The 26,059-nt window shown below is 53.9% G+C and overlaps 2 protein-coding genes across 2 annotated transcripts in view; one reads left to right on the forward strand and one right to left on the reverse strand.

The window, feature by feature from the left end:
* Positions 1 to 9,634, forward strand: part of PLXND1 (plexin D1) — a 56,857-nt gene extending 47,223 nt beyond the window's left edge. The window contains exons 24-36 of the mRNA XM_055343436.1: positions 177 to 307; positions 700 to 898; positions 1,936 to 2,082; positions 2,234 to 2,390; positions 3,364 to 3,467; positions 3,550 to 3,613; positions 4,394 to 4,428; positions 4,673 to 4,777; positions 5,290 to 5,453; positions 6,635 to 6,782; positions 7,820 to 7,960; positions 8,133 to 8,207; positions 8,433 to 9,634. Of these exons, the coding sequence (XP_055199411.1) occupies positions 177 to 307; positions 700 to 898; positions 1,936 to 2,082; positions 2,234 to 2,390; positions 3,364 to 3,467; positions 3,550 to 3,613; positions 4,394 to 4,428; positions 4,673 to 4,777; positions 5,290 to 5,453; positions 6,635 to 6,782; positions 7,820 to 7,960; positions 8,133 to 8,207; positions 8,433 to 8,549 (1,587 nt within the window). The 3' untranslated portion in view covers positions 8,550 to 9,634. The remainder of the gene's footprint in view (positions 1 to 176; positions 308 to 699; positions 899 to 1,935; positions 2,083 to 2,233; positions 2,391 to 3,363; positions 3,468 to 3,549; positions 3,614 to 4,393; positions 4,429 to 4,672; positions 4,778 to 5,289; positions 5,454 to 6,634; positions 6,783 to 7,819; positions 7,961 to 8,132; positions 8,208 to 8,432) is intronic.
* Positions 9,635 to 13,961: 4,327 nt separating this feature from the next.
* Positions 13,962 to 23,532, reverse strand: LOC129521370 (histone H1.8). The gene is made up of 5 exons (XM_055342707.1): positions 23,433 to 23,532; positions 17,571 to 17,830; positions 15,389 to 15,760; positions 14,537 to 14,581; positions 13,962 to 14,207 (listed from the first exon to the last, which is right to left on the reverse strand). The coding sequence occupies exons 1-5, from the start codon at positions 23,530 to 23,532 to the stop codon at positions 13,962 to 13,964; spliced, it is 1,023 nt and encodes a 340-aa protein (XP_055198682.1).
* Between the last annotated feature and the right edge of the window lie 2,527 nt (positions 23,533 to 26,059).

Consider the following 26,059-nt stretch of genomic DNA (forward strand, 5'->3'; position numbering starts at 1 on the left):
TTCAACTCAACTGAGCCATGATTCCCAGTTGGGAGTTAAGAGACATCTGCCATGAAAGGTGGTGAGCTTCCCATCCCAGGAGGCATTCAAAGAGCCATTCAGGGCATTATAAGTCCTGCCTCCCAGGCCACGCAGAGGTACCAGACCCCTGTGCATTGCACCGATTACTTCCACAGATCCCGGAGAGCTGCCGGCCCAACATGGAAGAGGGGATCAGCCTGTTTTCCTCGTTGCTCAACAACAAGCACTTCCTCATTGTCTTTGTGCATGCGCTGGAGCAGCAGAAAGACTTTGCAGTGCGTGACAGGTCAGGCTGCGAGGCTCTGGGAGAGGGACAGGGGCCACACAGCCTGTCCTGGCTTGGCCTGGCCAGACCCAAGGCTGGGCAGTTTGCAAATCACCTTGCCTGCCAGGCAGTAGGCATCCACCCAGCACAAGGCCCCCACGTGCTTTCCGTTCCTGGGCCTGGATGCCCAAGCTATGGGCTCAGGGACATGGTGGTTGCTGGAATGTTCAAGAAGGTGGCCCTTTGTCCAGGTGGGTTTGAGCTGCACTCTCACCCATCTGCCAGGCACCAGCCACACAGGCATACCTGGGGTCACCAGGTCCACAAGGCAGCAGTGGAGCCCCATACACATGCTCCTCACATCCCAGGGCCCTAAGGTACGGCTGCTGCTGAGGCCACGCACCCACCCACAGGTGCAGCCTGGCCTCCCTGCTGACCATCGCGCTCCACGGCAAGCTCGAGTACTACACGGGCATCATGAAGGAACTGCTGGTGGACCTCATCGACGCCTCGGCTGCCAAGAACCCGAAGCTCATGCTGCGGCGTACGGAGTCTGTGGTTGAGAAGATGCTCACCAACTGGATGTCCATCTGCATGTACAGCTGTCTGCGGGTAACACAGTAGGGCCTGCCACCTCCCAGGCTTTCCTCATGACAAGCATCACGTATCTGACTCTGTTTCACCCTCATGCCAGCTCTGTCAGGAGGAGTCATCATACCCTTCATGCAGATGAGGGAAGGGGCTCAGGGAGCAGGGACAGGCCTGTGGGGTCCAAGACACAGCTCAGGGAAGGCCTGGCTTCCCGTAAGGGCTCAGAGCAAGCTCAGGGCAGAACAGAGGCTGTGTCAAGAGGTTTGTTCCAGATGGTTTTCTTAGTCATCAAACCCTCCCCTGTGTGCCTTTGGACCATGGCTCTGGGTTCAGATGATAAACGAGGCCCAGTCTCAGCCCTTAAGATTCCCCCAGGCTTAGAGGAGACAGATGTGGAAATAGCAATTAACATACAGAGCAATAAATGTCACGCAGTGGAGCTCAACTGCTGAGGCCTTGGGCCTGGGTGGAGGGTTCATGGTGGCTTCCTGGAGGGGGTGACCCTAAGCTCAGGTCTGAGGGCTCATAGGAGGGCAGGGGTATGAGGCCCACCTGGCCCAAGATGCTTTACGCTCCCCAGCCTGTGATTTGAGACATTCTGTATTCTAAACTCACCCTGGGCAGTTTAGCAGAGTCGTGGGCTTGGCAGCCGGCTCATCCAGGGTTCAAGTCTAGCCCTGCTACTTCCCCACTCAGTGACCCTGGGCAGGTTGATTGTCCTCTCTGAGCCTCAGCAGTGAGGATGACATCCCATACTAGAAAGAGTTGCTGGGATGACCAAATGCATGTACCTGCCCACAGCCAAGCATTTTCCACCTCAGAGTCTATGGAGACACCAGGGGTGGGGGACAGGAGGCAGGGGGAGACGGGAGGATGGCACCAGGATCCAAAAGGGGTAACAACCCAGGCAGCCATGGAAGTGTTGGTGGAAGGGGCTGGTGAAGTGTTCCGGATGGGGCCACGGCATGGCCAAAGGCTTGGGGGCTGGATATGGAGGCAGGTGGGGGCTGGGCCAGGCAGGCTGGGCCTCAGCCCCTCACAGCCCTGTGCCCCCCCAGGAAACAGTGGGGGAGCCATTCTTCCTGCTTTTGTGCGCCATCAAGCAGCAGATCAACAAGGGTTCCATTGACGCCATCACGGGCAAGGCCCGCTACACGCTCAACGAGGAGTGGCTGCTGCGGGAGAACATCGAGGCCAAGCCCCGGGTGAGCCGGGCTGGGTCAGGGCAGCTTGGCAGCAGGGTGGGAGCCGTCTCCCAGGCTGACCAGGAACACCCTGACCTGAATCATGACCCCGCCGCCTAGGCCCAGGGTAATGATGGGAGGGACTTGCTGACTGTCTCCTCCTCTCTTGCAGAACCTGAACGTGTCCTTCCAGGGCTGTGGCATGGACTCGCTGAGTGTGCGAGCCATGGACACAGACACGCTGACACAGGTGAAAGAGAAGATTCTGGAAGCCTTCTGCAAGAATGTGCCCTACTCTCAGTGGCCACGTGCAGAGGACGTTGACCTCGGTGGGCAGGGCCTTGGCATTGGGCTACTCCAGTGGGAACTGTCCCCTGCTTTGGTTGCATGTGCCTTTCACTCAGCTAATGTACATTAATTGTGGCCCTGGGGACACGGAGACGATCAGACAAGGTGCCCATCACCAAGGAGCTCCTGTTCTGGTGGGGAGATGGGTACTGCAGTGTGAGCCAGCTGCAAACAACAGCAAAGAGTATTCAGGGAAAGCTTGCTCGAGGAGGTGAAGTTGGAGTGGGTTTTGAAGGATGCATAGGAGTTTCGGTTGGGCCAAAATCTGCCATTCATTCTTTGATCGTAGGCCCCATTCTAAGCACCAGATTGTGATGATAAAGGGTTCAGTGACTGTCTATTCATAGCAGGGAGCTCCCTGGGTCTGGCACGCAGGGGCCGGGATAGGCTGTGAGATGAGGTGGGGCAGGTATTCAGTCACCCAGAACCTGGAAGGGCAGTCAGTACCTCAGGACAGTGGGAGTCATGGAAGGTCTGTGATCCCTTTCACACATGCTACCTTTTCTTATTTCATCAGCGATAGTAAAGTAACAGCCTCAAGGTCGGAGACATGACCAGACCTCCTGCTCTGTGCCCATGTACTCTCTCCTCTGAATCTCTTTCCTCCTTTGCATTTTAAAAAATAAGGCTCAGGGATCCCTGGGTGGCGCAGCGGTTTGGCGCCTGCCTTTGGCTCAGGGCGTGATCCTGGAGACCCGGGATCGAATCTCACGTTGGGCTCCCTGCATGGAGCCTGCTTCTCCCTCTGCCTGTGTCTCTGCCTCTCTCTCTCTCTCTCTGTGACTATCATAAATAAATAAATTTAAAAAAAAATTTAAAAAATAAGGCTCAGAGAGAGCCATGGCTTGCCCTAGATTCCACAGAGGGAGCCAGACGCCTCTCCCTGTGCGGCCTGGGCTGGTGCTGCCTCCTCCAGCCAGCTCCCCGCCCCTGAACCCTGCTCTCTGCCCCCAGAGTGGTTTGCCTCAAGCACGCAAAGCTACATCCTCCGGGATCTGGATGACACCTCAGTAGTCGAGGACGGCCGCAAGAAGCTCAACACGCTGGCCCACTACAAGGTAGGATCCCCAGCCCACCCCACTCCCACCTCTGCCCTCCCTGACCTCTGACCTCTGACCTCAGCCTCTCCCCTCCTGTCAGATCCCTGAAGGTGCCTCCCTGGCCATGAGTCTCACAGACAAGAAGGACAACACACTGGGCCGAGGTAGCACCGGTGGATGTGGGGAGGGGGTCAGGCCAGGCTTCGGCCCCTTCCTAGCAGCCCTAGTAGGGAAGCCAAGAGGCAGGGCCGGGCCGGGCTGTGGCCTCCTTGGGCGGAGCGAGGACTGGGCCAGGCCCCCTCTGCCCCAGCCCTGTTTGGGCCGCCAGGCCTCCTCAAGCTGGGATCCTGCGGGCAGCCAGAGAGAGGCCCCAAGAGGGCGGGATGTGGTTTCAAGAGGTCTGGGCAGCAGCCAGGCTGGAGGGGGAGGCGGCATGCCCATCTGGGTTTTGGGCTGTGTCCCTGCCTCAATTCCAACCCCCATCCGTACCCTCAGGCTCGCAGACCTAGCTTTCCAGCTGCCAGGCATGGGGTCCAAGGCTCCTTTGGTCTCAGGGTCCCCTGCTAAGGTCAGCAGCAGGATCTCGGGTGTCTTCCTGCAGCTTCTGAGGTCTGGGCTGGCAGGAGCTCTGGTCTGGGCAGTGGAGGGGTGAGGGCAGCCACCCTGTGCCCCTGTGGGGTCTCCGCCATGTCTGTCTGTTGACTGTTTCTCCTTTCTCCTTGTGTGCGTCTCATTTGTGTGCCTTTTTGTCTCGGGCTTGTTCTCTGTGTGTCTCTCTGGATCTCTCTTACCTCTGTCTCTGTCTGTATCTCTCACTCTCACTTTCTTCCGGTATTGCTTTGGATCTCTCTCTCTCTCTCTTTCTTTTCTGTCTCCATTCCTGTTTTTCTCTCTCTCCACCCCCTCCTCTCTCTTGTTTATTTATTGTGTTTTCCCTCTCACAGTGAAAGACTTGGACACAGAGAAGTATTTCCATCTGGTAAGTGCCCGGCCTCTGGCCCTGGGGGTGCCCACCCTCACTGGGTATGGACTTGGCTTCCTGCCACCCTGGGCCTCTGGGGAGAGTACTGCCAGGCTGGGGAAAGGCCGGGGGTTGGGGAGCAGGGATGGGTCCCTTGTGCCCCGCCAAGCACCAGGCACCTGCGGGTTGCGGGACAGGACCTCCCACAGGACGGCCAAGGATGGTGCTGGGCGCCAGACTGACCAGCGCTCTGGCCTCCCAGGTGTTGCCCACAGACGAGTTAGCAGAGCCCAAGAAGTCCCACCGGCAGAGCCACCGCAAGAAGGTGCTACCGGAGATCTACCTGACTCGCCTGCTGTCCACCAAGGTGGGCCTGGCCACTTCACCCCATCAGTGGGCCAGCTGTCCACACATGCCTGGGTGTAGGGGGAGAGTTCTTCTCCTGTGACTCTGGATGAGCTCCCCTGAGAGAGGCTCAGGGCTTTGTGTTGCTCCTGAGGAGAGGGGTTTTCTCACAGCCAAGAAAGGTACCTGACGGATGGCTTCTGTATTAGCCACTGTGACAGGGCAGCAGAGGTCCAGAGGGGTCAGTGCTGTCGCTGAGGTCCCAGTGGCTCAGGTGGCAGTCATCACCCGGCCCTACCAATTCCCCACCCTGTGCCCCAGTATCTGGATAAGTCCTTCCAATACCCTCCCCAGGGAGGAGGATTTCACAGATGAGAAAATCACGGCCCAGAGAGGTTAGGTGACCAGCCCGATGGTACATGGCTTTCCCACACACCAACCCAAGCACTTCAGGCTCCCTGGAGCTACCAAAGGTGCCCACTCACCCTCCCCAGGTGGTGCTGGGCTGATAGCAGCCACCCAACTCTTCTGCAGGGCACGCTGCAGAAGTTTCTGGATGACCTGTTCAAGGCTATTCTCAGTATCCGTGAAGACAAACCCCCACTGGCCGTCAAGTACTTCTTTGACTTCCTGGAGGAGCAGGCGGAGAAGAGGGGGATCTCAGATCCTGATACTCTGCACATCTGGAAGACCAACAGGTTGGTGGGCCGACGGCGTGTGGGCGGTGGGCCGGCAGGGAGGGAGGTGTAGCCTCCTTGCTTCAGTGTGGGCAGCCCGAGTGCAGGAGTTCGGAGCCTGGTCTCTCAGCCCAGCTGCCAGGGTTCCGGCCCTGTTTGGCCCCCTCCTACCCATGTGACCTTGGGTAAGTGACTTCACCTCTCTGTGCTTTAGTCTTTCCGGTGGTAAAACCAGGATAATCCAAGTAATCCACCTTACTTGTAAGAATTAACTAAAAGCGAGCAGGGCGGAAGTTTGGCCCTTACCATCACTTCTCTCCTCAACTCCTCTTGGACGGGCACCGTCAGCTCCATTTTACAGATGAGAACAGTGAGGCTCACAGAGAAGGCCCTGCTCGAGATCACGCGGCCCTTGGCAGTGGCAGAGCCAGGCTCAAACCCACCCATACCCAGTTCATAGCTTTCCTTTGAGGCATGTCTTTCTTAGCTTTTGGGGTCACAGGCCCCCACAACTGGTTGAAAACTTCAGCCTGAACCTCAGGAAAAGTGACAGCCTAGACGTTTCTGTGCAGTTGCAGGGGCTTCTCAGAGCTCCGGGTGGGTGGGGGAGTGGGGTGTCCATGCACTCTGGGCTGCTGAGTCACTGGGTGGCCCTGGGTTGGGGGTATTGCCAACCCTTTCTGGCCTCCTGAGGCCAAGGCCAAAAATCCAGACCCCGCCCTCCCGCAGCCCTTTCTGGCTTCTCAGTGGCCCCCGCTAATGGTGGACTTCCTGCTGCCGTGCAAGGGCTGTAAGGAGGAGCCGTGTGCTGCCCGGCAGGGCGGGGCTGAGGGGGTGGGTTCTAATGAGATCCAGGACCAGGCTGGAGGCTCCCTCCTGAGAACAGAAGGTTGTGTGGGGTTGGGGGAAGGCCTGAAGGTAGTCTGGCCCTGCAACGCCTGCCTGGAGCATCCTGCCCCACTGCAAGCAGCAAACCCTCCTCTTGGCCCCTCTGCCACCCTAGCCAGCTGGGATGGTTGTCAGCCCTGTTTGTGGAGGAGCAGACTGAGGTTCTGTCTTAGGTGGAAACCTCTCTGGCCTTGAGGGGTAAAGCCGGCCTGCCCTTGGCGCCTGGCTGCCTTCCTCTTTGACCCCCCTCACCCAGCAACCCCCTCCTTTGCGGCCGCACCCTCACACAGCGCCTCCATCACCCCATCCCACAGCCTTCCTCTCCGGTTCTGGGTGAACATCCTGAAAAACCCCCAGTTTGTCTTCGACATCGACAAGACGGACCACATCGACGCCTGCCTCTCTGTCATCGCTCAGGCTTTCATTGACGCCTGCTCCATCTCCGACCTGCAGCTGGGCAAGGTCTGCCGCTCCGGGGTGGGCTGTCCACGGCCGGGCTGGAAGAGGGGGCCAAGGCAGGGGGCGTGCACCTCGAGTCTTTCTGGGAGAGGAACCAAGGAGCTCGGGTTTGGGGGGCAGGGGATGAACAGGGACCTTCCCACTGGGGCAAATGCCCAGAAACTGGCCCTTGTGATCAGAAAGTCTGCATCCGTCTCGGGTGTGCTCCACACCCCCTGCCAATGTTTAGGCCCTAGAGCCAGGCCCAGGGGAAACCTGCGTGGTCAGGTACAACATCGTGAGAGACTCAGCCAGGCTCCGAGCAGCAGTCCTGATGGCCGAGGGCCTTCCACGTGGGCACTGAGTGAGGAGTGGGTAGAGGGGAACAGGTGACCTCTGAACTGCACACAGGAGGGGCCTCCCTGAGACCCCTGGCTTTGGCGCAGGGAGAGGAGAGAGAACAGCATTCCAGGCATCGGGAACTACCTGGCCGAGAGCAGGGAGGCATGAAAGAGTGCTGGCCGCTGTGAACCTTAATGAGATGGTGTCATTAGACCTGGCACTGGAGGATGGCGGGTACGCCGCCCTGCCTTCAGCCTGTGACTTCCAGGGGCTGCGCGAGAAAGAATGCCATCACTTCTCACATCCAGCCTCCGCAGGCAGGATGCCTGTGACAAAGAACTGGGAGCGCACTTGGCACGTTTTGCTTTTGGGTGTTGGAAACATACAGTGGGAAATATTCCACTGAGCCAGCAATCAAGTTTCCGGCAATCTTAGCCACCAAGACGCATAACCCTAAGCAAGGATGTAGATGAAACAGCCTGTGTGCAACTAAGAGCTGGCACAGAGTCCGTGTACTTCCCCTCTAAAGGAAGCAGGTCCCCCTTCAGGTCATCCCCCTACAGTCCTATAGAAAATAGGGCAGGGGCTCCGTGCCGAAGGGCAGCACACGGCAGTGATGGGGCCGTTTGTGTGGCAGTAGGGACATGGCTTGTCCAGAAACAGATGAGTCCGTCTGGTCTCCATCCGCCGGCTTATCCCCACTACTCCCCTCTGCCCAGGATTCGCCAACCAACAAGCTCCTCTACGCCAAGGAGATTCCCGAGTACCGCAAGATCGTGCAGCGCTACTACAAGCAGATCCACGACATGACTCCGCTTAGCGAGCAGGAGATGAACGCGCACCTGGCAGAGGAGTCCCGGGTGCGGCCGGCTCCAGAGGGGCCTTGTGGGCGTGGGGCTGGGACCGGACTTCCAGGGGCGGGCTGTGGGCAGCTGAGGGTTTGTGTGTAACCCCCTGGGCTGGGGCTGGGGCAGGCCTTGGCCTTGCAGGGTAGGTTAACCACCCCTCCCACTCCCTCCTTCCTCTCCGTAGAAATACCAGAACGAGTTCAACACCAACGTGGCCATGGCTGAGATTTATAAATACGCCAAGAGGTATCGCACACAGGTGGGTACCCCTGATGTGAGGTGCCCCCCCTTTTCGGCCCTGCCCTCCTCCTCCTCTGCTCAGGAAAACCCCAGGAGAAGTTCATGCTCAGGTGTCCGCACCCCAGGACATTTGCGCTGTCGGGGGTCAGTTGGCAGCAGTAGAAATCCAGGCAGCGTTTTGGTCCCCGCCTTCTACAGTGGGGGCCTCAGGCTGTGACCCAGCTGCCCCTTGCTCCCCCCTCAGATCATGACTGCCCTGGAGGCAAACCCCACTGCTCGGAGGACCCAGCTGCAGCACAAGTTCGAGCAGGTGGTAGCCCTGATGGAAGATAACATCTACGAGTGCTACAGCGAGGCCTGAGCCTGGGGGAGATGTGCTGGGGAGGGACACTGCCCTCAGCTTCACTCTGTGCCACTCTGTGCCGTGCCTCTGACTCCGGCTGGGAAATGACTGGCTTCAGGAGAGGGGCTGGGGAATGGAGGAGCTTCTCTGACCCAGGCAGGGGAGCCCCCCAGCCCTGGCCCCTTGGGCACCTCCATCCCCTCCCACCTGCCCCCAGATCTGATCTCTGGGTTGGGGACTTGAAAGCCAAGCCAGTCCCCTGGTAAGGCTCCCGCCACCCCCCAAGCACAGCCTGGATGGAGGCCCCCCCCAGCTCTGCCACCACCGCTGCTGCTGAGAGCCCCGCCCCCCATGGCCCAACACTCTCAGAGAAGCCCCCAGCCCAGAGGCCGCAGCCAGAAACACTACCTCATCAATGTGGCGGAGGGGAGGCCTCCTGGAACCAGCCCTCCGTTGGTTTCTGCTTCAACCACCAGAACGTCATCTCCGTCTTCTCACCCCGAGAGAACCCTGGCGACGCACGGTTTCAAGCAGCGTCAGGTGTTCGTTGCTTGAGCGGCTGCTGGTGGAGTGGGCAGTCCCCACGGCCTGTGGGCAGGCTCCGTGGGCTCCCCCACAAGCTGGGGTGGGCGGAGGACGAGGGGACAGGTGCTGGGTGCTGCCAGGCTGGAGGGAGGGAGAGGGCTGAGTCGCACCAAGGCTGTAGCTGGGCTACTTGATCTTGCTGGAAGTGTTTCTAAAGATAGCACCACTTTTTTTTTAAAGCTTTTATATATTAAAAAAAAAAAACCTTATCACGCGCCAACTGTGAATAGCTGCCGCTTGTGCAGAGGACCCGGGGAGGGGTCCCAAGGGGCTCCCAACACAACACTGGAAAGGACTGTTCCAGGAGACAGGCAGAGACAACCCCCCGCCCCGACTCAAGGCCCTGAAAAAAGTCACCCATTCTGTTCCTGTCAAGCGACCCTCCACTGCTGACCAGGCTCCCCCTGCAGCAGACCCAGCCAGCACTGGGACTGGCTCCGAGCCTGCGGGGGCTGGGCTGGAGGGGTGGCTGAGAAGCTCTGGAACCTTCTTTATAATAAAAGCCTGATGGGAAAACCTGCTGTGGGCTCCAGCCTTTATCCCAAGATGGCCTGGAAGGGAAATGTGTGCTTATAGGAGAAAGGAGAGGACCAGCTGGGTGTAGAGCCCTGCCTCGGCCATGCTCCTGAGGGAGGGTTGGGCAGATACCTGAGCCCGCCCTGGGCAGGCAGTGGCAAGGTTCGGTGGGATAGTGTGTGCTTGCCATGGGCCTGGCCCTCAGCTGAACTTCCTGGGCTTCGAGGGCCCCCATGGGACCTCCAGGAAGCCATCAAAGCTCCCACGGGCCACCTACCCCTGGGCAGACCCCACTCCTAGTACCTTTATAACAGGCCTGTGAGGAACAGAATATTATGCCCATTTTACAGATAAAGAAATGGACTGTCAGCACCGTAGAAGAATCCCCACAGGTCACACAGCCAGGGAACAGCAAAGTGGGAACACAAACCAGGTTGCGTGGGCCCCTCATTCCTCTGTTTTGTGCTTCCTCCAGGCAGTCTCCACAGTGGCTCCCAAATGTGTGGAGAGGTCAAGGTGACAGTCCTAGAGAGAACTAATGTTTATGCACACCCCCCCTGAATTCCTCGTCAATCTTGAAAACCCCACTTTTTTCACATTAGGAAATATGCAGTTTCCCCAAGGCCATTGTAACCTTGGACTGGTCCCAGTGGGGCAATCCATTCCTCATGATGGTCAACCTTACCCAAGTAAGGTCAGCACTACCACAGAACCCCGCACCACCCACCTCCCCCAGCCCACCCAGCTGGCTCTGGGCCTAAGCTGGGGGTGAAGTTCATTGCTGTCCCCCAGGAAGAGGGGGGCTTCATTAGAGGACCGGCCCCAAATCAGAAGCAACTCAATTATGTTTCTGTCACAATGTGGAGAAAACTCAGCACCCATTTATCAAGAATAAGAACTAAGAAAAATTCATACCATGTATTTATTTTTTTAAATTCATACCATTTAAACAAAATCCCGCAAATACCAGTTCTAGAATTAATGAGAACAGAGAAGTGAGAAAAGAAAAATAAACAATTTTTAGCTTTAAAAATAGCCTTCTCCTGTAGGGGCTTCAGGGTGGAGACAGATTCTTTATCTTTCCAAATTTTCTATTTTGAGCACTGATTCCCTTTTATTAAGCGGCAGATTTTCTAATTTAAGTTATTGACACATTTGATAGGGATTTTTTTTTTGAGTGGTGTGATTTTAGAATGAATACATGCTTCCTGCAGAAATGTCAGGAAATAAAAGCTACCCTAATCCACCCATGGTTCATGTCCCAGAGAATGCCGGTCCCGATCGTGTGCCCACCTGGGCTGGAGGCTGAGTAGAATCCGGGGCCAGGGTGTACACACCGTTTTGTAACCTGCCTTTTCCCCCGTGCAACAGTACGTCAGTGACATCCTTCCCGTGGCATTAAAGATTCTGCAGCTTGTTTTAATGCCTGATTAACATGCAGCTCCTTCTTGCAGTTTAGAGACACGTTGGCACATGGAGGGAAAATCTCTAGTTTTTGGGGTCGTTTCTCTGCACAGAAGGTGGGCAACTTCTGTGAGCTGCCCACAGGTCTGACCTGGGGCCCTGAAGACTTGCCTTGCAGGGACAGGATGCCCTGCTGCCTGAGGGCCAGGGGAAGTGGAGACCCTCGGCACAGGGTCCTTGGGTGGGGACCAGGGAGGTTCGGCTGTGTGTCCCTGTCCTGGGTGCTGTCCGGCCCCTGCCAGGCCAGGAGTACTAGCCCGGCCTGAGCTCGTGGAGGCACGAGGCCCAGCAATGCTGCCCCGGAGCCCGGCCGGTGGCCCCCGCACCCCCTCCAGACCATGAAGGGAGCAGAGGCACAATCAGCCCCGTGGAGAAGGCAGGCCCAGCTCCCGCGCTCCGCTCGCAGCCACGCCACAGGTGCCCCGCACGCTGGCAGCCGCTAGAGCAGGCCTCACGTGGGAATTGGAAAGCGAGGGCCGGGTTGCAGGCGGGGACTGGTGCCGCAGGGTGGCCCGTGGCCGCTTCCTGTTGTGCCCCGTCTGCCCGCTTTCCCGAGTCCAGTCTACCAGCCCCCACCCCACGCGTCTAGTTCATTCCTACCTTCTCTGCCCCTCCCTGGCTCAGCTGTTACCCCTCGACTGGACACCCTCTCAGCAACCTGCCTGAGCGGAGCCCTCACCCCAGGAAACCGTCACCATGAAGTCACCATGCTGTGCATGCCCCAAACTAGACTCATCCTCGACCTCTTTCTCACATCCAACACTTCAGCAGATCCCATCCCCCCTGCTTAAACTTCTACCCAGAACCCACCACTTCTTCAGCCCTCCCTCCACAGCCAGCTCTCCTCACGAGGACCGCCACCGAAGCCCGTGTCCCTTGCGGTCACCCTGCTGCTCACTGTCCTCTGATGGCTCCTGCTCGCAACTACAGTGAAACCCAGAGTTCTTCCCCTGGCTCCCAAGGCCCTTCCTGATCTAGCCATGGCCTACCTACCCCACAGTCCTTGTCCTGCTCTAGCTACTGCTGCGTAACAAACCACCCCAATCCTCATTTATTTAAAGATTTTATTTATTCATGAGACACAGAGAGAGAGAGAGAGGCAGAGACACAGGCAGAGGGAGAAGCAGGCTCCCTATGGGAAGCCTGATGTGGGACTGGATCCTGGGTCTCCAGGATCAGGCCCTGGGCCGAAGGCGGTGCTGAACCATGAGCCCCTGAGCCACCTGGGCTGCCCCTCCTCAGTCATTTAAAACAACAGCATTCATTTACAGTAGTCGCCCTGCCCTCTCTACTGGGGATACATTCCAAGACGCCCAGTGGATGCCCAAAACTGCGAACAGTGTGAACCCTATGGATGCTCTATCTTTTCATAGACACACATACCCACAACAAAGTTTAATTTATGAATTAAGCGCAGTAAGAGGTCGACAGGTAGTACTAATATATAGTAGATTGTTAAAATTGCTCTAATAAGAATTCTGTGACTGTGGTCTCTCTCTCTCCCTCTCAAAACAACTTACTGTACTATACTCCTTCTGTGATGGGAGAGGATAAAAGGTCTAAGTGAGGAGATGCAGTGAGGGGAAGGACACAGACATTGTGACATAACATCAGACTGTTATCAACTTTTCTGATGATGCATCAGAAAGAGGATCACCAGCTTCCAGAGCACGCTTGACCTCAGCGTGAAACCGCACACAGTGAAACCATGGATATAGGGGCACTACTGGATGTTGCTGTGCATCTGCAATTAGGACAGGATTCGGCAGGGAAGGCCTGTCCCAGTTCCACATGTGTCAGCTGAGGCAGCTCAACTGCAGCTAGAAGTTGTGATTCAGAGGTGGCCCACTCCTCTGGCTGGGGCTGCAAATCAGGGTGCCTCTGTTCCCTTCCACCAGCTGCTTGGGCTTTCCCACAGCATGGTGGTAGAGTTCTAAGAGCAAGCGTCAAAGCAGAAACAAAAATAAATAGTACACACAGGGAGTAGAAGCTGCTAGTCTCCCAAAGTCTGGGCCCAGAAACTGTCTTAATGTCCTTTCCTCTGTATTCTACTGTTCAAGCAATCACAGAGCCCAGATTTAAGGGACAGGGACCTAGACTCCACCTCTCCATGGGAAGAGTATCACAGAGATTTTTAAAGCACCCTACACTTCATCTCCCATTACTGTCCCCCCTCATTGGGCTTTAGCCACATGGGCCTTCCCTGAGGCACTTTAAACCTGTCAAGCATGTTCCCACCACAGGGCCTTTGCACTTTCTCCTCCTTCTGTTGCTTACAGCAGGGCCTCAGTCAGTAACTATTGTTGAACAGTCCTCTCGGTAGCCAGAGGGCTCTTTCTAAACACACACCACGTTAGGCTCTCTTCCATGCCTACAACCCTTCCTGCCCCCCAACTGTCTACCTTCCCTTGACCACACCATCACTCACTTCTCCCTATCCCATGCTCCTCTCAGAGCCACAAACCCCCTCCTTCCACCATATTGTCCAGCCCCACCTCACATGCTGGGTCCTCTGCCTCATCCATCTCCTGCTCATCCTTTAAGACCAAAAGCCACCTCCTCCAGGAAGCAGTCCCAGATCTCAGGCTGAGTTTAACACCCTCCCATACCTGCACAGGCCCCTCCATACCTTGGACCCCTGCACCAGCCCTTTATGTTGTACAACCTGTCTCACCCAGGGTAGGAGTTCCTATCTGGGCCCAAACCACAGACGGTAAAAATCCTTGGATCTCATCCTCCACCCACACCGATTTGTGAGGGGAAAAAAAAGCCTTTATTGATAAATAGTTTACAATGAAATAAATAGAGTGACGGTTTGTTGGGGAATAAAAACTCAGGCAGAACCTCAGTGTCTCCACCCCAGCTCTAGCTCTCAGTCCCTGCCTTCCTACTGGCCAGTTTGGATGAGGAGGACTTGGTGGGTATGCCAGCCTTCCTAGGGCCCCTGGGGGCCTCGGTCTTCCTGGCCAGGTGTTCAGGCAGCGTCTTAGACCTGCCACCATTTGGAGCAGCAGCAGCCTTGGCTTTAGGTCCCTCCTTGGCCGCATGGGCAATGACTTCTTTAGGGACACGGTTTTCTTTCTTGGCTGGAGAAGCAGCACCATTTGTGCCCTATAAGAAAGCAAACCAGGAACAAGAAGACAGAGTGGGGCAGGATTGGGCACATAGCGTGGAGCTCACAAGAAAAGGGCTGAAATCCCAGTGGGCTCCAAGAGGGTGGAAGTCTGGGTGACTTTGGACAAGAGACCCCATCTCTTACGTGTGAAATGAGGGTGATGATCCTCAGAGCATCGGAGGGCCAGACAGAGGTGAACTGTGCTTTGTACAAAAGCAAGTTACCCCCTTCTCCATGGAACTTTCCAGGGGTCGGGTGTGCGACACCCGAGCTCGCACCTGCTCAGCGGGGAGACCCAGACCAGGGGAGTCACACAGACACCCACCTTGGGGATGGTGGATTTTGAATTCTGACTCCCAGCTTTTGTTTTCTTGTGGGTCTCGCCACCTGTCAGAGGGCGGGGAGAGCATGTGGGAAGGAGCCCTTTCAGGAGGAGCCGCTGGCCTCCGGGAAGGGAGGACCGGGGCTCCTCACTCTGATGCTTATGGGCTCTGCAGCCTGGGGCAAGTCGGTCAGCCCCTCTTAGCCTGGGTGCCCTGATCTGCAAACTGCGGGCAACAGCATCTCTCTCATGGGATGGTTGGGGGATTAACTGGACCGAGGAAGACCATCTCTCACCCTGAGCAAGACACCAGGCAGGCTCTGTGTTCACCTGCACCAAAGACCCCTAACTCGGTTTATTAGTCTCTGGTCTTCTGCCTGTCTTCCACATAGCAGCTGTGATACATTTTAAAATATACCCTGTACCCTAGGCTGTTCCCTGTTCGAAGACCTTCCATGGCTCCTCATTGTCCTCCAGGTACATTCCAGGCTCCCAGCTGCCCTTCACAGGCTCCCCTATTTCCCACACTGCACACAGAACTATTTGCACTTCTGTGCATGCCTCTGGGCAAAGCTTTGCACAGGCTGTTGTCCTCCCTGGGACACCTCCTCCAGGAAGCTTCCCCTAACTTCTCTCAGATGAGTCAGGCTCCTCCTCTCTCTAGGCTCCCCCTTCCCTAAACCTACCCTCCCACATCTACCATGAGTTCCCCTACTCTCCAGGTCAAGCCAAGCATTCAGGCACACTTGCTAGATAAGGAACCTCCACTGGAGAGCAGGCCCCTCCCACCCTCCCACCTCATATGTAGTGGCTGCCGCAAACCCCTGTCCCCAGCGCTCTTCTCACCCCACTCACACACCTACCTTGGCTATTCCTCCTGCCTTTGACCTTTGACTTCCCACTGGGCCCCATGGCCCTGGGAAGGGCCTGCGTGGCCTTGTCTGGCTGTTGGGAGACCTTCCTGGCCTCACTCACTCTTGCCTCTTGGTTTTTGGTCTGGCTGCCTTTCTTGGGAGACTTCTCCTTGGCTGTACCTGGTTTGGGAGGAGCAGTCCTCGCCTCTCCTGGCTTCCTGGGTCCCCTTTTCACCTTGTCTAGATTGGGAGGGTCCTTCTTTGCCTCCTTTGGCTTCTTGGGGACCTTCTCCTTGCCCTCACCGGGTCTCCTGGGAGCAGTCATGGTGGAGGTCTTCCTGGGTTGAACTTTCCTTTTATGCTTGGGAACCAACTGGTGGAATAGAGAGAAGTTCTCAGTGTCTCATACCCCGGGACCCTACACCCTACACGAGGCTCAGAGAGGAAGGCTTTGTTCCAAAAGAGGAGGCAAAGTCGGGGGGGCAGATGCATGACCACTTCCTAAATGCCTGATGCTGAAGACACATTCTGTCCTTGTATTGCTCTTCAAGGGAGGGGTGTTGCTCCTAAATAGGAGCAGAGTGGAGGGGAACCCGAGTCTCCTAGACACACCCTAGGTTCTCTTATGTACAGGCACACCTCCTCCGCCCCACTCTAGCCCTGTGTCTAGAAGTCTCAAAGCCAGGCTCCTGGGAATAAACTGCACAGCACACACTGAGTCCTGACCCCAGTCCTCCGAGATGCTCATCTCTGAATCTCTTTTGACCTCTCACCCCATACCTCTTCCCATTCATTGTGGCTCTGACGCCCCCTCCTTCTCCCACCTAGGCCCTGCCCCCACCTCATGCCTCACACCTCCATAACTCCCTACATCTCCCTTTTGCCTCTCGGGTGGACCTTCCAAGTCAGATAGCTCAGAGTTCACAACTGCCTTTGCAACTCGGCCAAGTGTTCTCTTCTCCCACTAGCCTCAGTCTTCCCATCTTTACAATAGGGCCATCAGGGAGTGGGTGAGAGGCAGGGCAATTCGAGAGCCCCGGGCAAACAAGTGGTCTCTGTCCTGCTAGAGCCCACCTCTAAGGATGTTGCTCCCTCTGCCCCCAAAATCTCATGGCTTCCTATTACCAATCAAGACCAGAAACTACCCCTGCTCCTAGCACACATGTACGCACGTGTGTGTGCACATGCACGCACGCGCGCACACACACACACACACACACACACACACACACACACACACTCGTAGCTCCATGACACTCCAGGCTCCTTCCCGGTCTCCCCTCCCTTCAGCCCTCTTTCCTGGCTGGCTCTCAGGCCCTAGAGCCTAATCCAGCCATGAGTACCCCCAGTGTCTACCTCCTCAACTCTCCTTGACCCCACCCTGTGCATCTGGCCTTGCCATAGCTGTGTCCAGCTCTGGCCCCTGCCTGGGAGTTCTACGAGGATGGAGCTGTCCTCAGCCACCTGGTTACCATGGGGACTTAACATGGCAGTTGAGAAAGTTCCACAGTGTTCTACGGTTACTGTCAGAGCAACTGCCACGTGCCAGGGCACAGCAATGCCAAGACAGACCCCATGTCTGGGTCCCTGAGATTTCCCTGGTGGCAGCTGGCAGTCACAATGCTGGGGTTCAATTTTGTGCCCAATCTGCCCTCAGCTCTAGGTGGCCCTGAATGCCTCCCTTCTGGGACCCTCCCCTTGGAAAGGGGAGGATGTTGTGGCTCTGGGAGGTGCCAGCCCTGGTTTGGAGACCCGGGGTTTGGAGCCAGAGGGCACGAGGTGCAAACCCAACTGTGACCTTCTAGACCTCCTGGTTGGGTGTGCCTTGTCCGTTGTGAAGAGTTCCAGGGAGCTGCTGTGGGCACTCGGGACCCAGAAGTGAGCACAATGGACACAGTCCCTGGTCACTGAACACACATGACAGGGATGAAAGTGGGCACAGCAGGGGAACTGGGCCCCTGCAGGGTCTCAGGCGAGGCACACCGCTAAGCTCCCTGGAGGAGAGGGCATCTCCAAGAAGACACAAGGAAGACAGGGAGAGAAGGTGGGGAAAGAAAAGCCTCTCAGCAGGGGGCCAGCACCCAGGGCCCGGGGAGGAGTCGGGAGGGAGGTTCCCACTCCAGGGCCCAGTCTCTCCCGCCCTGCCCTCCCCCAGCCCCACTGTCCAGCCCAAGCAGGCTCACTTTGAAGCTGCCGGTGGCCCCCTTGGCCTTGGAGTTGGTGGGCCTGACAAGGAGGCCGCGGTGCATGCCAGTGGCCAGGGCCTGCTTCAGCAGGTACTTGAGCCGGATGACATCCACCGTCGGGTACTTCTGCAGGATGTAAACCTTGATGGCGGCCACCGAGGTGCCCCGGCGCTGCTCTCCCGCCTGCAGCGCCTCCAGAACCATGCGCAGCACGGGCGGGTGACGGCGCCCCACTCTGACGACGCCACGGCTCGGGCCTGCGGATGGACGCGGCGTCACCCGGAGCCCAGACAGCCCTCGGGCCCCATCAACAACAGACACGCCCGGCAAAGCACCTGCTGGGCACCGGGGCTGGGGGGCAGCAGGTCTGGGGGATCGAGCCCACCCCAGGTGGGCACCACTGCCCGCCGGCCTGGAGCAGCCCGAGGGGAGGACAGCACGCTGTCGGCCGCGGTCCCCAGCGAGGGTTTAGGGCCGGGCACACACCAGGGGCTCCATCAAGATTCACTGAAAGAATTAAATGGTCCTTTTAGAAAACAAAATAAATCAGGCCAGTTGTCTAAACCTAACTACCGTAGTTTACAGGAAATCCAGGGGCTGGCGAGAGGGCCATGGGGAGGAAATTAGCAAAATCCAGACTGTGAGGAGCACTCCAGGACACACAGCCCAGCTCCTTCTACAAATAAACAAGGAGGAAAAGAAAAAGTGGGAAGGGGCCCTACGGATGAAAGGGACTGCAGAGCCCTTTCAACCAGATGCAACGTGGAATCCTTGGCTCAAACTCAGAACAGGACTTATACCAACTAGTGGTGGTGTGTGTGGGGGGGCAACCAGATAAATGTGAAAGTTGGAAATATTTGGTGATATTAAGGATGATATTTTTTCAGGTTTGCTGATGGCATGGTAGTTATTTGCAAGAGGCTCTTATCTTTTAAAGGTAACTATTGAAGGCAACAGAATCAAAAATCAACTATTGGGATCACATCAAACTAAGAAGGTTTGCACAGTGAAGGAAATCACCACAGAAGGGAAAGGCAGCCTACTGGATGGGAGAAGGTATTTGCAAATGCTGTATTCTACGAGGGGTTAATATCCAAAATATATAAAGAACTCCTATAACTCAATAACCAAAAACACCTGTCTGAATAAAAAATGCACAGAGGATTTGAATAGACATTTCTCCAATGACAGATCACCAAGAGGCACATGAAAAGATGCTCAACATCATTCATCACCAGGGAAATACAAATCACAACCACAATGAGATAGCACCTCACACCTGTCAGAAGGCCTAAAATTAAAAAAGACAAGAAATAGCAACACCTGGGTGGCTCTGCAGTTAAGGGTCTCTTAATCTCAGCTTTGGTCTTGATCTCAGGGTTATGAGTTCAAGCCCCGTGTTGGGCTCTATGCTGGGCATGAAGCCTACTTTAAAAAAAATAAGATTAAAATAACAAATGTTGGTGAGGCTGTGGAGAAAAGGGAACCCTTGTGTACTGTTGGTGAGAATGTAAATTGATGCAACCACTCTGGAAAACAATATGGAGGTTCCTCAAATTTTAAAAATAGAGGGATCCCTGGGTGGCGCAGCAGTTTGGCGCCTGCATTTGGCCCAGGGCGCGATCCTGGAGACCCGGGATCGAATCCCACGTCAGGCTCCCGGTGGAGCCTGCTTCTCCCTCTGCCTGTGTCTCTGCCTCTCTCTCTCTCTCTCTCTCTCTCTCTCTCTCTCTCTCTCATAAGTAAATAAAAATTAAAAAAAAAATAGAGCTACCCTACCGTTGAGCAATTCTACTTCTACATATTTACCTGAAGAAAACAAAAGTTCTAATTCAAAAAGATATATGCACCCCCCCTATGTTCATTGCAATATTATTTACAATAGTCAAGATATGGAAGCAGCTCATATCCATGAAGAGATGAATGGATAAAGATGACATGGTATGTGGATTCAGTGGAATATTACTCAGCCCTAATTTTGGCATTTGCAACAACATAGGATAGACCTAGAAGGTATTAGGCTAAGTGAAATAAGACAGAAAGAAAAGACTGATTTCACTTATGTAGGGTAACTACACTTAATAATGGTAAACATTTTGTAACATATACAAATAACAAATAACACACGGGATGCCTGAGTGGCTCAGGTCATGATCCAAGAGTCCTGGGATTGAGTCCCACATCAGGTTCCCCACAGGGAGCCTACTTCTCCCTCTGCCTGTGTCTCTCCTTCTCTCTCTGGGTCTGTCATGAATAAATAAAATCTTTAAAAACAAAACAAAACAAAAAACCAAATACTAAATCATGGTTATATACCTAAAACTAATATAATATTGTATAGGAATTAAAAATAGTTTTAATGTTTTTTTTAATTTTTATTTATTTATGATAGTCACAGAGAGAGAGAGAGAGAGGCAGAGACACAGGCAGAGGGAGAAGCAGGCTCCATGCACCGGGAGCCCGACGTGGGATTCGATCCCAGGTCTCCAGGATTGCGCCCTGGGCCAAAGGCAGGCGCCAAACCGCTGCGCCACCCAGGGATCCCTAAAAATAGTTTTAAAAAACAAAGATGGGGCACCTGGGTGTCTCAGGCAATGAAGCATCCGACTCCTGATTTTGGCTCAGGTCATGATCTCAGGGTTGTGAGACTGAGCCCCATGTCTGGCTCTGTGCTGGGCATGGAGCCTGCTTGGGATTCTTTCTCTCCCTCTGCTTTTTGCCTCTCTGCACCTTCCCTGCTCCTCTCTTTCAAAAATATAAGAACTAAAAATTTAAAAACCAAGATAAATGCGGGACTATTTATAGGTGAAATGATAAGCCTGGCATTTGCTTTGAAATAACACAGTGGGTGAAATAAGACTAGTTAGGATCTGATAAGTATTAAGCTGGATGATGGGTGCATAGGGAAGGGAGTGTGTGTGTGTGTGTGTGTGTGTGTGTGTGTGTGTGTGTGTGTGTTGGGGGTGGGGGTGGTCAATATACCACTCAGTCTACTTTTGCATGCATTTGAAGTTTTCATACATAAAAAGTTACAAAAGAATCCCACTCCTGGGTGTGTATACTCAAGAGAAATAAAAACATATGTTCAAATGAAGATTTGTACACAAATGTTCATAACAGCATTGTTTATAATAGCCAAAAGTAGAAACCCAAATGTCCATAAACTAATGAATTGGATAAACAGAACATGGTATTAGCCGTAAAATGGAAAATCATCCAGCAAAAAGAAAAAATGAAATACATCCTTGAAAACATGCTGGGGGGACGCCTGGGTGGCTCAGTGGTTGGGCATCTACCCTTGCCTCAGGTCATGATCCCAGAGTCTCAGGATCAAATCCCACATCGGGCTCCCAACAGGGAGCCTGCTTCTCCCTCTGCCTGTGTGTGTGTGTCTCTCATGAATAAATAAATAAAATCTTTAAAAATAATAAAACATGCTGGTACAAGAAGTCAGTCACAAAGTCACATGTTATAGGATGTCATTTACACGAAATGTCCTGAATGGCTAATACTAGACAAAAAGTAGATTAATGGTTGTGGGGTGGGGGTGTGGATCGTGGGTGGGAAAGGGCAGAGACTGTAAGGGGTGCAGGTTTTCTTTTGGAGGATGAAACTATTCTAACTCCACTATTGCCTGTGGTGATGGATACACAGCTGTGAATATACTAATAGCCACAGTACCCTTTAATGGGTGAATTGTCTCATATGTGAATTGTTGAGATCTCAATTACCTGTTTTTGTTTTTTTAAGTTGCAAAAGAAAATAGGATCAAGGGGTGAGAAGCCATCAGTCACTAAAGACACATAAAAGCGGTCTAAATATCAAAGACCTAATTTAAGTGTGGTGATTAGAAATGTTGGCTTCTGATCAATTTGCAAAAATTAAAGACTTTTAAAAAGGAATCAATTGGCTCATATATATATGAGTGTGTATGTTTATATATACATATATATACATATATGCTTTAATTTACTTGAGAGAGAGAGAGAAAGAACACACATGATAGCTGGGGGGAGCGGCAGAGAGAGAAGCAAGCTCTCCACTGAGCAGGGAACCCAATGTGAGGATCTATCCCAGGACCCCAGAGATTATGACCTGAGCTGAGGGCAGCTGCTTAAGCATTGGAGCCACTCAGGTGACCCAAATACACACACACACACACACACACACACACACACACACACACACACACATATATATTTTAAAAACACACACACATTTTAAAGTAGAAAAAAAAAAAAAGCAAAAACTTGTACAGACCTAATCCAATTCAACTATTGCTGCCTCCTGACCAGGAAGAGCTCCATGTCTGGGAATACTCGTTTGGGGGCCAGAGCTCTTGAATGTGTGGAATCCCTCGTCAGCCACACCCAGGACCTTGGGAGTTTCACTCTCCTTTCTGGGCCTCAATCTTCCCATCTGTACAGTGGGGATGGAGTCTCTAAAGAAATCTGCATACTCCCAACTGCAGTGTCCTCTGGCCTGGCCTATGATGACAGTTCTAACCACCCCCTCCCTCCCCCAAGCCAGGCCCTGTCCCAGGGAGCCACCCCAAATCTCCTGCCTCCTCGGGGTTCCTACAGCTGAATTCAGTCCTCCTTCTGCATTATTCAATGTCTGCTGTATCTCAGCATGACCAGAACAGAACTCACAGCTCCCCCAAACTTGTCCTCCACCCTCTCTCCCACAAATGGCACCCACTATACCTACCCAGACCCCCACACAAGAACCTGGAGGACACCCTGGACCTCCCATTGCCTTCACCACCACACCACTCCACCCTTTCTTCATGGGTTTCTCCCCCCTCTATCCCGAGGGCCCCAATCTCCTTCCCTCTGCACCTCACCTCCCTCACCCTCACCTCCCCACTGTCCTCAGCATAAGGGCCCAGCTGGAGACTTGGAGGCTCAGTGTGGCAGGTCCTGCCCCTCCACCCTTCCTGCCCTGCCACTCTGCCCCTGGCCAGGGGGGGGGCCTGGGACTCCCTGGATGCTTCCCCCAGCCCCCTTGCCCCTGGGCCTCTGCTGATGCTCTTCCCTTGCCTGGGTGGCCTCTGTCCCCTGTGGGCACTCTGGTAGCTCTCACTTATCCTTCCAGGCCCACGCAGCACTGGGATTTGGACACCTGCCCTGACTTCCCAAGCCAGAGTGAGGAACTCTGTCTCAGGCTTCAAAGCACCTGGAACCCACCCTCCAACTTTTCCTCTGAAGGAGCCTTTACTCCCACTCAGAACACTGCTCCTACTGTACCCTCCTTCTCCTGGGTGAGGCTTAACCCTCCTTCAGGGGTCACCTCCTCCAGAAAGCTTTCCTTGACCTCCTGGAATGGGTTAGTGGCTCCTCTGGATTCCTACAGCCCTCTGTATTCCCGACAGTAAAGCACATGCCAACAGTATCAAATGGCATCTATAAATAAAGCAGTCTTGCCCTTCAGACTGGGAGCTCCTGGAGGGAATGAATGAACCTATCTATATCCAGAGAAACCCTGAGGCATTGTTTGTGGACTAAAAATTGGGATACAGCCTTAAATCCAAGGCCCAGCCTTATATCAAATGCTTGCTCTTTGTTGCTAAACCTCCAACTAGGTGCCCTGCAGCCGCCAGCCCTCCCCTGACAGGAAATGGGCTCCAGCTGGGGAAGCCCACTCTGCCCTCTCCTACTGAGCTGGGCCAACCTCAGAACCCAGACCGGACCTGGTCCCTGCCATCTCGGGCATCAGCTCTTCTGTCCAATGAGCATGTGAACTCAATGGCCTTTAGGATGGGTGCTGGGGCCAGGCAGGCTGAGGACGCTGGGTGGCACAGGGAGGTTCCAGGACACCCAGGGAATGGGCTCCTGAGGAGCTGCCTCCTTTGCATACCTGGCTTTTCAGACTCAGACACCACGGATGACCCCTCTGTAGAAGTTGAGGAGGTTGAGGAGGTTGAGATGTCACTGGAGGCAATGCTCCCAGGAGCCATTGCACAGGCAGATGCAGACACAGATGCAGATGGTCAGAACCCTTCCCAAGGCGTGAGACTTGCACGCCTGCCCATCCTCTTATATATCAGCAGCCCAGCCACATCACTCCAATTAGCCTCTGATTGGGCTGGGAGGCTCTGAGCTGCTGATTGGGGTAGGGGGCCTGGGATGGGCACTAAAACCCGCCTTGTGTGCTGACACACCAGCCTGGCCACCCACTCCTCTGTGACCTTGGGTGAGTCAATTGATTTCTTTGGGTCTCAGGCCCATGGCAAAATGATGGGTGCTGAGATGCTTAATCCCTCCTGTGCCCTTTACCCCCACAGGGCCTGGAGATGCTGATGGGAAACTAGGCACACCTGGGTTGTGGCCTCCAATCCCACCTGCCCCAATGCCACTCCTGTTCCCAGGCTACTGCTGACCTTGGTTTCTCAAGAAGTGGCAACTGAAGGCAGGCTGCTGGGGTTTTCCAGGAGCAGACACCCCAGATTAACCTGTGACCTCCTTTTGTTTTGTTTTATAAGAAAAAAGTTTGAAGGGATGAATGAGCAATTTTTACTTTTTAAAAAACTATTTTATCTATTTATTTTTTTTTTAGAGAGACAGCAAGAACACACACGAGCAGGGAGGAGAGGCAGAGAGAGAGAGGGAAAAGCAGACTCCCCTGATGTGGGGCTCCATCCCAGGACCCTGGGATCATGACCTGAGCTGAAGGCAGACGCTTAACTGACCGAGCCACCCAGGCAACTTGAATGAGCAATTTTTAAGTAAGCTTACCTAGCAAAAACTCCATAAATTAGTAAAAAGGACAAAGAATATGAATAGATAATTCACCAGGAAGGCTGAAAACACAAGAAAATATTCTCAACCTACTTAGCGTTCAGGAAAATTCACACTGAAACAGTGATAAGATACTATTTTCCCATCAAATTAACTAAAATTGAAAGCCGTGTAGGCAGGGATGCAGGGAGCCCGGCCCTCAGGGCTTCCCGCAGGGAGGTAAATTGGGGTGCAGCCTGCTTTGAAAAGGTATTTCCTTGAACTCAGCAACTTTACTTCTCTGCCCTAGGAGTGCATTAGTCAGAAAAGAAACAATTGATGCATTATCTGGAAAAGAAAAAAAGAGAGAGAACTAACTTCCAAATGAATCCCTCAAGGCTTGGCTGAACTACTGCTTCGTGCAGAATAGTGTGCAGCCATTTGAAGTGTGAGGTGAATTAAACCAAACAGGAGGTGGCACTTCACACCTGGTAGAATGACAGATATTTAGATATCTACCGATGCTGGGTGTCCAGTACGTGAAGAAACACATAGCTGCTGGGAGAGTAAGCTGGAAGCCACTCTAGAAAGCAGTGCAGTGACATCTAATAGAACTAAAGACAGATTCGTGCCACATCGCACCCATAGCACTCTGGGGATAAATATGAGCGAAACTCTTACACTGATAGACAAGGATGCTCACTGCAATCCCACCAAAAATCCAAAACAACCTAAATACCCACCAGGAGAAAAGTGGACAAATAAACTGTGGTCTAGTCACATGGTGGCGTAGTATACAGCAGTGAAAATGAGTGAACCAGAGCGGCACCTGGCTGGCTCAGTCAGTGGAGCATGCGGCACTTGCTCTTGGGGTCATGAGTTCAAACCTCATACTGGGTGTGGAGTCTACTTTAAGTAAATAAACTAATTAATTTTCAAAATGAAAATGAATGAACCCAGAATGTGTCTGTGGAATATGCTGCCCCCCTTCTTTTTTTTTTTTTAAGATTTTATTTATTTATTCATGACAGACACAGAGAGAGAGCCAGAGGCACAGGCAGAGGGAGAAGCAGGCTCCATGGAAGGAGCCTGATGTGGGACCCGATCCCAGGACTCCAGGATCAGGCCCTGGGCCGAAGGCAGGCGCTAAACCACTGAGCCACCCAGGGATCCCTGTTCCTCCCCTTCTGAGAAGAGAGAATGCACGTGTGAGTGTGCGTATGTGTGGGTGTACACACATGTGTTTGTGTATAAGTGAAGGCACAGAAGAAGGTCTGAAAGGATTCATACCAAGGTAATAGCAGTGCTTACCTCTGAGGAGGATGTAGGATTTGGAGGGGACAGATTCAAACAGATCTGCATTCTTCTCCTGGTAGTCTCTTTGTTGGGATTTTTCCAGGGGACTCTCCATGACCAGATGTCTGGATTGAGGGAGGTGGTGGCCATCAAAGTGTTCTAAAGTGAAATCAGATATCGGTCCCCCACCTAGCACCCTTCATAGCTCCCCACTGCCTGTAAGTGGAAGCTTGACCTCTTGAATCTGCTTTATGGACCCCCTTTCTCCCTGGAACCCCACAGTCAACCACTGTGGCTCTTGGAATGGGCTAGATGCTAACAGCTGGGCTCTCTTTCTCCTTTGTGTTTCTTTTATGTGTGTGTTAGATGGATGCAAAAATAGCCCCAATTTCTCATCCCTGCCTGTCCATATCCATGTCCATTTGCATGTAACTTTGCAGCTCCTCTCATACTCCTTGTGACTTGCTTTGA

Source organism: Nyctereutes procyonoides, unplaced genomic scaffold (genome assembly GCF_905146905.1).
Source record: "Nyctereutes procyonoides isolate TBG_1078 unplaced genomic scaffold, NYPRO_anot_genome, whole genome shotgun sequence".
Taxonomy (NCBI): Eukaryota; Metazoa; Chordata; class Mammalia; order Carnivora; family Canidae; genus Nyctereutes; species Nyctereutes procyonoides.

Coding starts and splice junctions, on each gene's coding strand:
- LOC129521370 (XM_055342707.1), bottom strand. CDS start 23,532: ATGGCTCCTGGGAGCATTGCCTCCAGTGACATCTCAACCTCCTCAACC. Junction 15,761..17,570: donor GGGCCACCGGCAGCTTCAAA/GTGAGCCTGCTT, acceptor CTATTCCACCAG/TTGGTTCCCAAGCATAAAAG. Junction 14,582..15,388: donor GGAATAGCCAAGGTAGGTGT/GTGAGTGGGGTG, acceptor GAGACCCACAAG/AAAACAAAAGCTGGGAGTCA.